This window comes from Amphibalanus amphitrite, unplaced genomic scaffold, assembly GCF_019059575.1.
Source record: "Amphibalanus amphitrite isolate SeventyFive unplaced genomic scaffold, NRLGWU_Aamphi_draft 000790F_arrow, whole genome shotgun sequence".
NCBI lineage: Eukaryota > Metazoa > Arthropoda > Thecostraca > Balanomorpha > Balanidae > Amphibalanus > Amphibalanus amphitrite.
The window spans coordinates 296,250-310,402 of record NW_024882284.1 but is presented as its reverse complement, the minus strand read 5'-3'; the positions used below and the strand labels follow the sequence as shown (position 1 = coordinate 310,402).

Here is a 14,153-nt window from a genome sequence, read left to right as displayed (position 1 = left end):
GCAGAGTAATGCCATCCAGTGGAGCGCGAGCTGGGACGGCCGCTCGAGCTGCGGCTCTTATTTTTGTTTGGAAAATATAGATGTAGAATTTTAGTGGTGCTCGACGGAAGTGTATTCATCTACTCATATGCCATAAATAAAACGGAACATTGGGAGTTGAATCCATGTTGTTGACCCAACCATCGTTTGAATTTTCATGATCATTGTTGATAGCATGGACATGAATGAACACACTCAATGAAGTCATTCATGCTATTATCTGCTGACATTTGTCACGTTGCACACTAGATTTGCATCAAACTCGGGTTTTATGTCCACTCGATAATTTTTGTTTGATTCGGCTTCACTTAATCCTCTCTGGCCAGTGGGTCTTTTTCGCGACTCGGAGTAGGTACGCTTTCGGTAGAGAACCAAAATTACCACATGCCTCACCACCGACTCATTGTCAAATCTTTTGATACTCTTTCAATTTTTGTTAGGATAATTCAAGTCGCTCACTTATGAAGTCATTAGTGCGCATCTGCACGGTCCGGAAATGTCACAACTTAGCAACGCTCTCTTTGCTAGGAACTCATTCGCAGAGAGAAAAGACGCTCAAAAAGTATATAAGCTTCCAAATCCTTGCAACTTTTGTATCTCAAATGTTTTATAAGGGTCACCTGAGATGAACTTGGTTACATCATGCATGACCTCCCCATTTCGTTTAACTTAACGAGAAAGAGGCACATCTGCTTTGCACAAAAAAGTTGTATTTAGTCGTTGTTATGCTAATGATGGCTAAACGGAAGTTAGCATCAAAGAGCTTCCTCAAATAGTAACCATGGCCGGAAGCTGACGACCTATTTTTGTGTCCGAGATGTGTACCACCGACGGTACTCCATATATCCCTTAGATAGGTATTAAAAGAAGCAATTTATAAGCGTTTCTCTAATAACAGTGACTCACAACTGGAAGAGTGTTTGCTTACCTTAACACCGTAAAAAGTGGAGGGAGCGCAAAGATTACGAAATTGTCTTATCGCATTTTGCAACGCTTTGCACCGGCTGCACGCTCAGTGCAATGTGTGATGAAGTATTATCAAACAGACGAAATAAAATCGTGTTTGTTTTAATATATTTGCAGTGGTACAAGGCGCAGCGCTGCCATTTTGTCGATGACGTCAGTGCCTGCTGAAGGGGTCATCGGAGGGTGAGTGACACGCACCGTGTCCGGTCCAGTCGGCGGCAGTCAGTCGCGCAGTTAGCTCCGCGGTCCGGCGGCAGGACGGGCAGGGCCACCTCCGCCGGAGCCAGCCGATCAGACAGGTGCGTACACTACTCGTACAGGAGACACCCGAGGCCGCGGCCAGGTGCGTACGCTACTCACACAGGAGACACTCGGGGGCGCGGGCTGCGCGACGCCGGCGCGCCGTCAGTGCCGACGGGGGTCCAACGGTGCCGACGGCGGTCCGACGGTGTCGACGGCGGCAGTGGACAGCGAACCGCCGAGTCGGAACACCAGGCGGCCTCGGCGGCCCCTCACAACTGTCCCCTCACCACGGACAGAGGCAGGTCAAAGACTGTGGGACGTAGTGAGGCTTGGGATAAGGACAGGTGAGAGGTTACCCAGCGCTGGATGCACAGGCTTTAGGACTACATACATATACAGTTATGAGATCCGTAATACAGGTGGGGATACAGTGACTACAGCCATGGGGACCCGTAATACGGGTGGGGATATCGAGAACATATGGGGACCCGTAATATGGGCGGAGATACCGGGACTGCAGCCATGGGGAACCGTAATACGGGCGAGGATACTGGTAATGCAGGTATAGGAACTGATGTCGCAGGAGCGAAGACCCGTGCTGCAATTTTAGAAACTATTGGTCGGAAGTTTCACACATAACAGCGGTTTCATGCCAAAGGCTGTAAGCGCTTATAACCGTACTAAGATGTCATAATTGCTTATGCTACCGATAATTCCATCGTGGTCGCGGATATAAACCATTTTAACGTCGTAAGAAAGAAGTCTATTGCTAATGCCAAACATTTCATTATATATAACAAGTAAAAATAAAAGTATACGTACCATCAGGAAGCTGCCATGCCAACTTAATCTGTAAAATTTTAGTATGAGCGGCCCGGCCGCGCTCGCAGGCTGCCTATCGTAGGTTAGGTATAGGTACTAGGTAGGTAGTTAGCTAAGTATTGACTGGACTCTATAGATTTCATAGGATATAAATAGGTTTTAGAGGGATCCGTTCAGTTTTAATGACAACTAAATGAGTCGCAAACGGCAAAGGTTTATACATTATTGCTTGCTCCCTGCATATGAGTTGTAAGCGGGACCGGTTACTTTTTTTTTGCGTTCATATCGGGGCCACTAAGCGTAATCGTAAACCAGAAGTGACCTGACCAAAGGCGGTATGGAGCAAAAAATTCATACATATTATTGCACAAAAGTATCGCAATCATACAGTGTATACTGTATATTTTTGTTATTCCAAAACTGCATTGAGGGATTGACGTTGAAAACTATGCGTAAAATAAGTAAGGAGCCGCTAAATCGGTCCGCTCTCCGTCATGTTGCGGGATAGCCGTTTTCAGAGTAAAGCTGTTTTTGGTACCGCTATCTGAAAAATATTTCTGAACTATTTCAAAAAAAAAATATTTCAAAGTTTTCTTTTGTGTGCAATTAATTGCAGAATCGAATTTGCCTGTCTGGCGGGCTATAGCGAGAGTAAAAATCGACAGTAAAGTTCGTAGGACCTTCAGGCAACTTCATTCGTAAAATTATACGGACAGCTATCAGCACACGAAGGTCGCAGGTGTTCCGTTGTAAGTTTGGGCGGAAATAATTTGTTGTTTCGCTCGAAATGTTTTTACAGCCGAGGAACTTTCTCAGCGAGATGGCTTGTCGTCCTTCTTTTATTGATTAGTACGGACTGAACTGGTGCTTCCGATGCAAAGTTTCCCACTACGTTTGAGGGTTATTTTCAACAGATCATCGTTAGCTGAAAATGGGTGCCAAAACATAATAGCCGTTTTCACGACGGGCTATCCGGCGAATGCACCTGATTTGACCAAATTTGCACCTAATCTCTTTTACAGCAAATATCGTCATTTTATGAATTTATTTCAGTGTTTTAATCGATGATGCTCTCTGATAACATGACAAAGCAGGCATATAAGCAATTAGTGCAACCCTAGCTGATAGCTACTAAGAGACACACACAAATTTGTCCTGTCCTGATTGCACTAATTGTCCTGATTTGACCAAATCTGCACCTAATCTGTACCAGATGTGCACCAAATGTGTACCAGATGGCCGTCGTGAAAACGACTTATACCTGGCGGCATCACAACGGGAACCTTACACATGTCACCAAAACAGTGAATTCATTCGCGCTGTGTTAGCATTCATATAATGATCCATTATCTTGCGCTGGGCCGAGGAAATTGAACGCCCCAATGCGGTTTCATCTTTTCTACACATGTGCAAACCTTAGACCCTGGTCTCTAAAGTTCAGGTCACCATGTCATGTCAAGTGACCTAACCTCATAAGAGTTTTTTGCTCGTCAGAGCTAATCTGACTGACTAAATGGCTTGAAGCTTTCTGCGATTTATTAGAATGGCAGGATGTACAAAACGTATATCTTTGATTTTACTCATTTCGGTGACCTAGTCAGTTCAATTTTGCGGCCTCTCGTCATAAATCAATGGGAGAAAACTGAATTGCGACTTATTTGGTGAAATGCCATTCTAAACACTCTAAGTAACATATCCCGGCACCGCCTGGGCTATTTCCGTACCCACGACAGCCTGGGGGGTCGGATCCGACCCCCCCCCCCTGTTATCTCGAGAACCAATGGTCGCATCGAGCCCCGCGAGGCGGCGTTCGAAAGGTCTCTACGAGACCTTCCCAAAGCACTCTTAAGATTTTAAGATTGAGGTCAACTTTCGGGTCAAGGTCAGGTCAAAGGTCAAATTCAGGGGTTTTGCATGATTAGGCTTACGGACAGCGGAATCGATAGCTGCTGCTCGAAACTCACCAAAAATGACCTCAAAGACCTAGTGAAGGTACCATGTGCGTATAGGGGTCATACTAAGTACGGGTCAAGGTCAGGTCAGGTCACGAAAGGTCACGGTTTTCACTTTCTGCTACATGGGCGTGCAACACATGTTTTATGGCTTTTTTTCACGCCGAATCCGATGGTAATGGTTATATGTGACCCCAATTCACTTTTCTGGTGATAAATGTGCATTGAAAGCATAAAAAATCGTTTATACTAAACGAGGGCTGAGAAAAAGGGTCATTTTTTCAACTTTTTATTTTTGACATAAAAATGCACTTTTCTAGACGAGCTTTGTCCCAGGAATCTAGTGGTGCCATTTGTTTTCACATGCGATGTTCAGAAGTGCCTCTAATTCACGAAAATGCTAATGACGTCACCATGCCCTATGCATGTTGGAGCTATTTTTTACAATTTGGGGGTCAAAAATCAAGATAGAAAGTTGAAATTTGGGACCTCTAATGTTCTAATAGAGCTCTATAACATATATTCCGGTTTTTTGGAAATTTTAAAAATTTTGGATTTTATTAGCTGTTTTCCAAAAAATGTAGTTTTTTGAATTTTTAGGGGTGAAAAACGCATTTTATGGAAAATCCGAGATATCCATTTTAAAGAACTCGTTGAGCTGCGTCTATTCATGTCCTTAATTTGCAATTTGCTTTAAACCCTGATTTTTGGCGATTTTTTAAACATTTACCACTTTTTGACTAAAAACGCCATGTAGTTACATCACTAAAATCGATATATCTAAAAAATTTTGAATTTTTTTTCTTCAAAGTTACACAGAAGACGTCAAATTGATGGGGGAGAAGGTATGCCAAGTTTCAAGTTGATAGCGTAAGCGGTTCTTGAGTTATTCAAGAAAAACGGAGGGGGGGGGGTCGGATCCGACCCCCCCAGGCGGTCGCGGGATATAAAAGGTTTATGCCAGCAGTTTTCACGACGGCCATCTGGTGCACATTTGGTGCAGATTAGGTGCTGAGGTGGTGCAGATTTGGTCAAATTAGCCGTTTTCACGACGGGCTATCCGGCGAATGCACCTAATTTGATTAAATCTGTACCTAATCTCTTTTAGAGCAAATGTCTTTATTTTATGAATTTATTTCAGTGTTTTAATCGATGATACTCTCTGAAAATATGACAGAGCAGGCATATAAGTAAATAGTGCAACCCTAGCTGATAGCTACTAAGAGACACACTGAGCCTAATTTGACCAAATCTGCACCTAATCTGCACCAGATGTGCACCAAATGTGTACCAGATGGCCGTCGTGAAAACGGCTATTATGTTCTGTGTTTCTTAAAAGTTATCAGTTTGGGCTGCACAGATGCTTGTATACCCCATTTTTCAAATTATTAGACCTTATTTTCTATTTAAACACTGCAGAAATACATTCATGATAATTGATATGAAGATATTTGTTTTAAGAGATTGGTAATAATAATATGAGAATAACCAGTAACCTCATAATATACATTAGAAATAGGAGCCAAAAAGCTATATTTGAAATTATCCATTATTTCGATCCTGGAACTTCGTCAGCGATAATTTGACCAAATCTCCACCTAATCTCTTTTAGAGCAAATATCTTTATTTTATGAATTTATTTCAGTGTTTTAATCGATGAATTGTCGCCGACGAAGCTCCAGGAGCGAAATATTCGATTATTTTAAACAACTTTTTGGCTCCTATTTCTAATTTATATTATGAGGTTACTGGTTATTCTTATATTATTATTATTCATCATGAGCCTCAAGCAGAGTCTCAGCTTTTTAAGAAGTTTAAAAGATTGGTGCAGATTTGGTCTAATTACTTGCATTCGTCCAATAGCCCATTGTGAAAAGCACGCAGGTCCCGAGCCCGGGGTCTGTTAACCTGGTTCTGAACTGACACCTGTCGACAGGACTCAGACATGTACCGGGGCAAGCGGCTACTATCGGCTGCTGTGGTGCTGGCTCACCTCAGCTTCAACGTGCTCCCCACACACGCCTTCCCTCAGGTAAATACGGCAGAGAGAGAGAGAGAGAGAGAGAGAGAGAGAGAGAGAGAGAGAGAGAGAGAGAGAGAGAGAGAGAGAGAGAGAGAGAGAGAGAGAGAGAGAGAGAGAGAGAGAGAGAGAGAGAGGGAGAGAGAAATAGAGAGGGAGAGAGAGAGAGAGAGGGGGCGAGGGAGAGAGAGAGTAGTAGGTGAGAGGGAGAGAGATGGAGAGGGGAGTGTTGTGCATTGGTCTTTTTCCAAGCCCTTGCTCATAGTTAACTTAGTGTGTGTGATGGTTGGAAACGTTGAATCATGAAATTTCCTATCGAACACAGAATGCCTGGCCCAAGATGCCTATAAGAAACGTCTGGCCTTTGCCAATTTACCATGAGCTCAGCAAGTAATGTCCTGTTCTTAGGATGTCAGTATCGGGAAGCCCCCTTCAGAAGATGAACATTCTCCAGCCCGCGACGTTGGCGCGCACCACATCATTCGAGGTGAGGGCCTGAGGCAGAAAATTATTTCTCGACGCCACAGACGTCTAATATGATAGCTGCGGAGGTAAATATTGCAATGAGACCGGCAAATACATAGTACCCAGAAATATCTTAATGACGAACATGCACCGGTATACCTCATAGAACTCTGTCGTGTATAGATTGTCGCAGATATTTGAGATTCGGTCCCTTGTTGCACACACGTCACTGGCAGCACAGCGTAGGTTATTATAGCTTTGCCTGCAGTGTTTGAGGGTTCCTCTCACGCAGCGAGAGGCGTTCGCAGCATTTTATGTCTCATGATCCGTTATCTGCAGTATTTGATTGCATTTGGTCAATGTTACTATACAACGTTTCACAGCTGTCTGTGTGTTCTTCATCGCCATGAGATTTGTGAACATTTTATTGATTGAATGCACTTCCCAGAGTGTATAAACACGACGTCTGCTGACGGCACGTTCTACATCAAGTCGTCTGGGGACGGCTCGTCGGAGACCTGCGGCCTCTACCTCTTCTCGGACGCCAATAACATCATCGAGGTGCAGCTGAACTACGTCAACGTGCCGTGCCACACCGGCGGCCGGGTCGCTGTGAGTTCGTCTATCTGGACCGTTTCCAGTCTTATGCAGCAATTATTATACGCGTTGCATAAAACATAGACATAGTTAGGTAAAGGCCACAAGACTCGCCAAACATGTAGTTGACAGAAACATGTTCAGTAGACACGAACATTTTTGTCACTGAATTATTAATAACTGTGAGTAAGTAGGTAATCTTGTCCCCTCTTGTTAATCGTGAGCACGTGAAGACAGAAGCATTGTGCTTTTTAAACAACAGCGCTTCATCTTTCTACTTTTGAGGTTTGACATATAAGGGTTCGACAAAAGAGGGTCGACATAAGAATAAATAAATTCCAGCGCAAATAATTCAGACTTGTCTAAATAAGCTCCTCAGGCCTTATTTTGAATCTACCTGATCCAAAAGTTCAACAAACACTTGCAGATTCGCACACCATTCGCTATTCCGTCGTGTCAGATTTGCTGTGCGGCCGTTCCGCAAGCGCCTGCAAGGTAGGCAGCCCGCAAAACACCTTCGCTGAATGGCTGGCGGTCGGCAGCAAGAGACGAAACGGACGACATTTATGATGTGTAGAGCAAATGTATGCACATTGCACGTATATTATTCGTAGGCATTGTAAGGACTAAGGAAAGTCATAGCTAGGTCTGGAGGACTTATCGTTTATTATTGCTGTGCCAACAGAACAGTGAAAAGTAGAAAAACAAATGTAGGTAGAACCGACGAAGGAATGTTATCATGAGATAGGGACACTGCGGATGTGTTCTGACGGTTGCCCACTTCTCACAAGTGAAAAAGACCTCGGGAAGCCTCTCCCTTCTTCAAAGAAGCTGACTATGATTGTCGTCAGTCGGAATTAAAACGGGAAGGACGTCCTGTACGGCTGCAATAAATTCAAGATAATAGACAAATGATACCTAACAGAGAAATGATAATAGGTGATGAATGCGTGACAATTATTTATTTCATGCCATACTATTGGATATTTGAGCAGTGATCGCCATTTGCATACCACGTGTCATAACTGGTCTGTTGTAACGCAACGCTGGCCCTTGACGCTGTCTCTGCGTGCCGGTCTGCTCAGCTGGTGGACGGCTGGGAGATGATGGGCGAGCTGTGGCCCAGCCCCTCCGACCACGGCCGGCCCGTCGAGGAGCGCACCGTCGAGCTGTGCGGCACGGCGCCGCCGCCGCGCCCGTTCGTCAGCGAGCAGAACGCCGTGCTGCTCCAGTACCGACTGCCGGCCGCCGGATCGGCACTCTCCGTGCGCGTGCGGCACCTGCCCAACCCCCGGCGTGAGTACCCACTGGCTGCTACCCAGTAGGTACCCACTACCCATTACCCAACTCACGGCGCGAGTTACACACTATCGACCACTTCCTAACCCCCGGCGTGAGTACCCACTGGCTGCTACCCACTACCCATTACCCAACCCACGGCGCGAGTTACACACTATCGACCACTACCTAACCCCCGGCGTGAGTACCCACTGGCTGCTACCCAGTACCCACTACGCATTACCCAACCCACGGCGCGAGTTACACACTATCGACCACTACCTAACCCCCGGCGTGAGTACCCACTAGCTGCTACCCAGTACCCACTACGCATTACCCAACCCACGGCGCGAGTTACACACTTGAGCCGTTTTCACGACGGCCATCTGGTACACATTTGGTGCACATCTGGTACAGATTAGGGGCAGATTTGGTCAAATTAGGTTCAGTGTGTCTCTTATCAGCTATCAGTTAGGGTTGCGCTAATTGCTTATATGTCTGCTTTGTCATATTGTCAGAGAGCATCATCGATTAAAACACTGAAATAAATTCGTAAAATGAAGATATTTGCTGTAAAAGAGATTGGGAGCAGATTTGGTGAAATTCGCCGGATAGCCCGTCGTGAAAACGGCTACTATCCACTACCTAACCCCCGGCGTGAGCTGCCCATTACCCAACTTCCGGGGTGAGTTACCCTTTTCCCAACTCTCGGTGCGAGTTACCCATCACCTAGCCCATGCCCCATGCATGAATTATCTAGTTATCTCATTACCCAGCTTCCCTCGTCAGTTATGCACCGTTTACCCAGTCCTTGGAAAGAGTTACGCATTTCCCATTCCCTCGAGTGCCGTATGAGTTATCCGTATCCAGCCTACCCAACACCAGGCACAGTCCATGAAGCCACGAGCAGTTCTGCAAATGCGGGCTGAATGCACAATGCGTATATGCCTGTCTGTCTGCCTGCCTGTCGGTGCCTGTCTGCTTTTATCAGTTTCGAGTCGTAAAACAGGCGCTGGCGTCATATCAGTACCAAGTATGTGAGCTACGCATTCAAATCATAGGCCCGACGTTATTCAGTTTCTGGACTGTGTTTTCAGTCCATTGCAGCTATTTTTAGCGAATCTCAGAGGTCGGGAGATTCGTGAGAAATGAGCATACCTATTACCAGGCAGCAAATTGCATTTGGTCTAATCTTATCAGACTCAGACAGTTGTCACTTGTGCCTACTTGAGAAGTCGGGCTACGAGCTTCACAGTTCTCAGTCCGCAGAGATAGAGACAAAGGGTGCTTGACAAATGTATGTCGGGTTTTGAACTTCACAGATCGCATGTCTAATCTAAAAACCCCATGCTCAGAAAATAGACGTCCTTACGCCCGCTCTTGAAACGTTTCTTTGTATCGATGAGCAATTCCGGAGGCGTGGTTGAAGTCCTCTGCCAGCCGACCATCTAAAACCAATTTATCCAATCAATGTTTACTATCCTGGCCCCTCTGCATCACTCCAACGGCGCTAATAAGCAGAATTAGCGTACATTACTGTACATACGCTCGGCTGTCGGCCGCACCATTCTCCATCTCACCCGTTCTATCTCACACAGCGTGTAACCAGCTGATGGACGGCACCACTGAGGTATTCTCCCTGCGCAACTTCGGCCAGCGCAGAAACTGCACACTGTTCAGCATGAGTCCTGTGGAGGTACAGGTGTTGCCGTTCCGTGTGGGAGCGCCCTTGAGCGGCGGTGGGAGGCGCACGAGGGCTGCCCTGACCTCTACCAAGGTAGGTGGAGTGTGGCAGACCCACTGCGATTTGGGTACCGGGAATGAAATACAGAGACACAGCTAACTGTGATGACAGTCTTTGTACATGCATATATATATTGGATATCATAGGCAGTAGTGTTCACTGTTCAGCTTGCTGGAGGTTTATACAGAACAGTATAAAGTCATCAATGACATTGTATTTTTGTTGAGTCTGGGGAGAGACCAAACGCCGTTTGGTCTCTCCCCAGACTCAACAAAAGATTTCTGCCGTTTCATTCTTACGACAAAGAGGCTGTAAATGAGCGATGGAATGTTGGACGCATTTTGCCTTCATTCCTATAGAAAACCTGACTAAACGGCCGTGCCTGTTTGCATATATGTTCCGCAGTGCGCGCGTCGCGGCTGGCCCGACTTTGTGGAGCTCGGCGAGGCCACCGGTCTGGACACTGACCGGTCGGCGGCAGTCAGCCGGCGTCTCTGTGGCATCAGCTCGTCGGCCGGTGAGTGTACATATGTACATACCCTGCATATGTACTACCTACCTTCATAAAACGGCATGTAAGTAGATACATACGGCAGATAGGTGGTGGCAACGGTACAAAATACAAATAGACGTCACCGAACCGGCAGAGGGGCGCTGCTAGCACGAACAGGAGGGACGTAAGCTTCTTTATCGATGAGATAGAGGGTAGTGGATCGGACAGTAGGGACATGAGGTTCTCTGTCGATGGGGATAGGCTGCGTCTTCCACAAGGCCTCTGTATATTGTGTTCAGTGTGTGCTGTGTAGGGTGACCAATGGCCGCTGACCACTGACCAGTAACCACTGACCACTGACCACTGACTGCCACCGATGTTGTGTCTCCCTCAGGTCCGCCGGAGAGCGTGTGCGGCATGTTCGTCTCGCGGCTGGTGTCGAGCGGCCTGTTCGACAACCACGTGCTGGTGCGCGCGCGGCTGCTGCCCTTCCAGCAGATGCTGAGTCTGTGCGCCGCCGACTACGGCCTGGACGACCAGCAGCTGGAGGAGAGTCTGAAGGACTACAGCTGGTGATGGGTGACGGGCCCGACCCGCCGCCGACCTCACCGTCACGGCTGAGAGCGCTGCTATGTTCACAACCGGGCATCTGCCAATACACGATGGATAATACCAATACAGGAGTAATACAAGAGTCTTGTACTTACTGCTGCTTCAACGCTCTCTTTTTGGTGTGCGCTTTGTGGAAAAGAAAACAGTGACTTGCCTGAATCATCATACCTATTCTCCCATAAGTGATTATAAAGCGATCGAGTCAAAGAATGAACGTAAGTCGTAAACAGCAGAAACAATATAGGTAGGTAGGTAATAGATACCTAGGTAGGGTAAAGGTAGGTAGGTACTGTAGGCCGACTTTGAGATCAAGTTGACCTGTGAAAAGAGATTAAAGGAACAGATTTGTATGCTTATTCCTTTAACTTTATTCCCGGAGGAATAAGTTACTTTATTACCCAAGTTAAAACTAAGTCAACTTTATTAACTTTACCTTACAACCGCACGATTCCAAATCGCAAAATACTGAAGTTAATTGCACACACGTACCTATTCATTTTTATGCTGGGACGATTTTATCTATTTGCTCCCCTCCTTCTCTCATTTATCCCGCGAAAAAAATAAATGTTTCATTTCATTAATCGATAGGTCTTTTAAGTGTTATTCAGTGAATGTATAATTGCAATTTACCTATCTTGAACACACGAGCACGACATGGGAACGGGGAGGGGAGGGGGATATCGGGGTGGTTGCGCGAGAAGAGCCCGCTCTTGGTCGAAGTGAATAACAGCATAAATATCAACTCGCGTGCCTTGCTGAATCGCCACTCGTCAGTTAGGTATGTATGGGTATGTTGAGGAGGGTAAAAAGACACCCGAATGCGCCTGCCCGTATGACGAACACCAACAGATAATGGATGGATGGGGGTTGGGGAGGGCAACGAAGATGCGATCATGAGTATTTTCGAAGCACAAAGGAAGTTTGACCGTGCTCACTGCGCACACAATGTGCACACACAGTGCACTCACTGAATGACGTCATGTCGTTCGACCTTGAACCGACTGATAGTGGCCGATGGAAGCCGCCTGACAAACGTCACTGATTGTCGGCAGTGCGGCTCACAGCACCGAGAGCTCCAGTACCGCGGTAGCGGCGAGACGTGCTCGCTGTTCAGTGCTCATACACGCTAGTTTGCGCGTCGCTCCTGTTGGCGAGCCGTCTGAGAGCCTTGGGTGCTCTGGCAGACCGGACTGCCTCCGCGTACCTTCCGGGTCATAGACAGCGCCGATTATCTGTCCGTCTGACGGCAGCGGAAACCAGACAGACGATGGCTGACGGATGGCAGTTTAGTGCATTTGCACGACAGCTGAAGACAGTGCTCATGTGTTATCTCGTCTGAGGCCGGTAAAAACAAGACAAATCCGTGTGTCCGTCCGTCTGATAGCTGCGGACGGAAATGAGACAGTGTCGCGTCTCTGAACGACAGCTGACGGACAGCGTCTTGTGTCTGTCCATCTAAAAGCAGCGGATGGAAGACAGGACAGTTGAGTGTCTTTTCACTTTTCATAGAAGTCACGAAGGACAGTGCCGTCTATCTGTCACTCTGCTGATGGATAGAGCGACGCGTCTATCATTCTGAAGGCAGCAGAAAGAAGACAGTGCCGTGCTGTGTCCGTCTGAGTCTGACAGCAACTGAGATCATTGCCGTGTGTAGGCACCGGCAGGCAGATAAAGCCGTGTGTCGTGTCTTTGTCTTTGGACGACTGGCGATGGACAGTGCCGTGTGTCTGGCCTGCTGATGGCTGCGGACGGTGACTCCTCCGAGCTCAGTCGGCTCACGATGCCGACCTGCTGCCGCTGCGTCGAGCTGCGCCGCGGCTGCGTGGCCATCGGCGTGTGGCTACTGATTGTGTACGGCGTGGCGGGCCTGGCGCTGACCGCCGCCGCGCTCTACTGCCAGCGGCGCGGCTGGCGCGAGGCCACCGCGCTGGCGGCGTCTGCGCCGCTGCCGCTGCTGGCCGCCGCTTTCCACGTGCTGCTGGTGTTGGGGGCGGCGCGCCGCCGGCCGCCGCTGCTGCTGGCCTGGCTGGTCGGCTGCGGCGCCCTCTTCACCGCCCAGTCGGCCGCACTGGCCGTGGGCGTGTTCCTGCTGGCCGCCGGCTCGCTGTGGGCCGTACTGGCCAGCATGGCGGCACTGGCCACGCTTCAGACGCTCTGCTGGTACTGGTTCTGGGCGGTGCGCTGTCTGTACCTGGAGCTGGTGACCGTCGCCGCCCGTGCCCGCTGGCGAGCCGCAGACGGAGTGACCCTCTCCCCCGAGCTCGCCACCGAACCGCGCGACAAGTCGCCCGTTCGAAACTCGAGATCGGTGTGACGGACTCGATTGCAGTGTGTTGAAACACATTTGTACTGGACTGCTAAACTGAGTCATAGTGCTACCTGCTAAATCAATATGAGGAATACCATGAACAAAACCAATATTCCTACAGATGGTCTATCATCCATAAGATTCAATAAGTGAGATTGGCAGTGTGATAGTGCACGGTATCTAGCTGGCAGTAGGCATCTCATTACGATATCTGAGGAATGTGGAGACTGCTGTAGCATGTCTCAGCTGTTTTATTAGGCGTCTTGTCTCATGAACTTGTAGCTTGCCAATTGTGATCCAATACGTGTTGTTGTTTTCGTCCTAAATGTGGAACGAACTCTGAACTCTGAAGAGTTCTTGCTTTTGTCTTGTATAGACTATAGGTACCAATGCCGCATTGTCCAAAGAATACAATAATGCTTTCACGATAGACACAGCGTATCGGCTTGCTATAGCTATAAGATGTCTAAGTAAATCAGTTACCGACTGAGCTATGATGAATGATTGGAAATTGGAATACTTCCCTTTTTCCCTTTTTTCTTTCATTTCCCTTTAAATCTTGTGACGTCAGTGTTAGGCAGCTGCCAAACTACCCAAAACAGGATGTATAACTA

General features: G+C 47.5%; 1 protein-coding gene across 2 annotated transcripts; it reads left to right on the top strand.

Moving 5' to 3' along the window:
* The first annotated feature begins 1,219 nt into the window (after positions 1 to 1,219).
* Positions 1,220 to 11,337, top strand: LOC122366197 (corticotropin-releasing factor-binding protein-like). 2 transcript variants are annotated; one of them, XM_043338164.1, is made up of 8 exons: positions 1,220 to 1,304; positions 5,959 to 6,054; positions 6,451 to 6,529; positions 6,956 to 7,119; positions 8,190 to 8,400; positions 9,981 to 10,159; positions 10,532 to 10,643; positions 11,014 to 11,337. In XM_043338164.1, the coding sequence occupies exons 2-8, from the start codon at positions 5,968 to 5,970 to the stop codon at positions 11,193 to 11,195; spliced, it is 1,014 nt and encodes a 337-aa protein (XP_043194099.1). In that variant the 5' UTR covers positions 1,220 to 1,304; positions 5,959 to 5,967; the 3' UTR covers positions 11,196 to 11,337. The 2 variants fall into 2 exon arrangements, with proteins under 2 accessions (XP_043194099.1, XP_043194100.1); XM_043338165.1 differs by lacking the exon at positions 1,220 to 1,304 and adding an exon at positions 1,438 to 1,592.
* Positions 11,338 to 14,153: the final 2,816 nt, after the last annotated feature.

Excerpts from the sequence above, each read along its gene's own strand:
- LOC122366197 (XM_043338164.1), top strand. The coding sequence starts at position 5,968 with ATGTACCGGGGCAAGCGGCTACTATCGGCTGCTGTGGTGCTGGCTCAC. Across the intron at positions 7,120-8,189 it reads ACACCGGCGGCCGGGTCGCT|CTGGTGGACGGCTGGGAGAT; the intron begins GTGAGTTCGTCT and ends CGGTCTGCTCAG. Across the intron at positions 10,160-10,531 it reads CTGCCCTGACCTCTACCAAG|TGCGCGCGTCGCGGCTGGCC; the intron begins GTAGGTGGAGTG and ends TATGTTCCGCAG.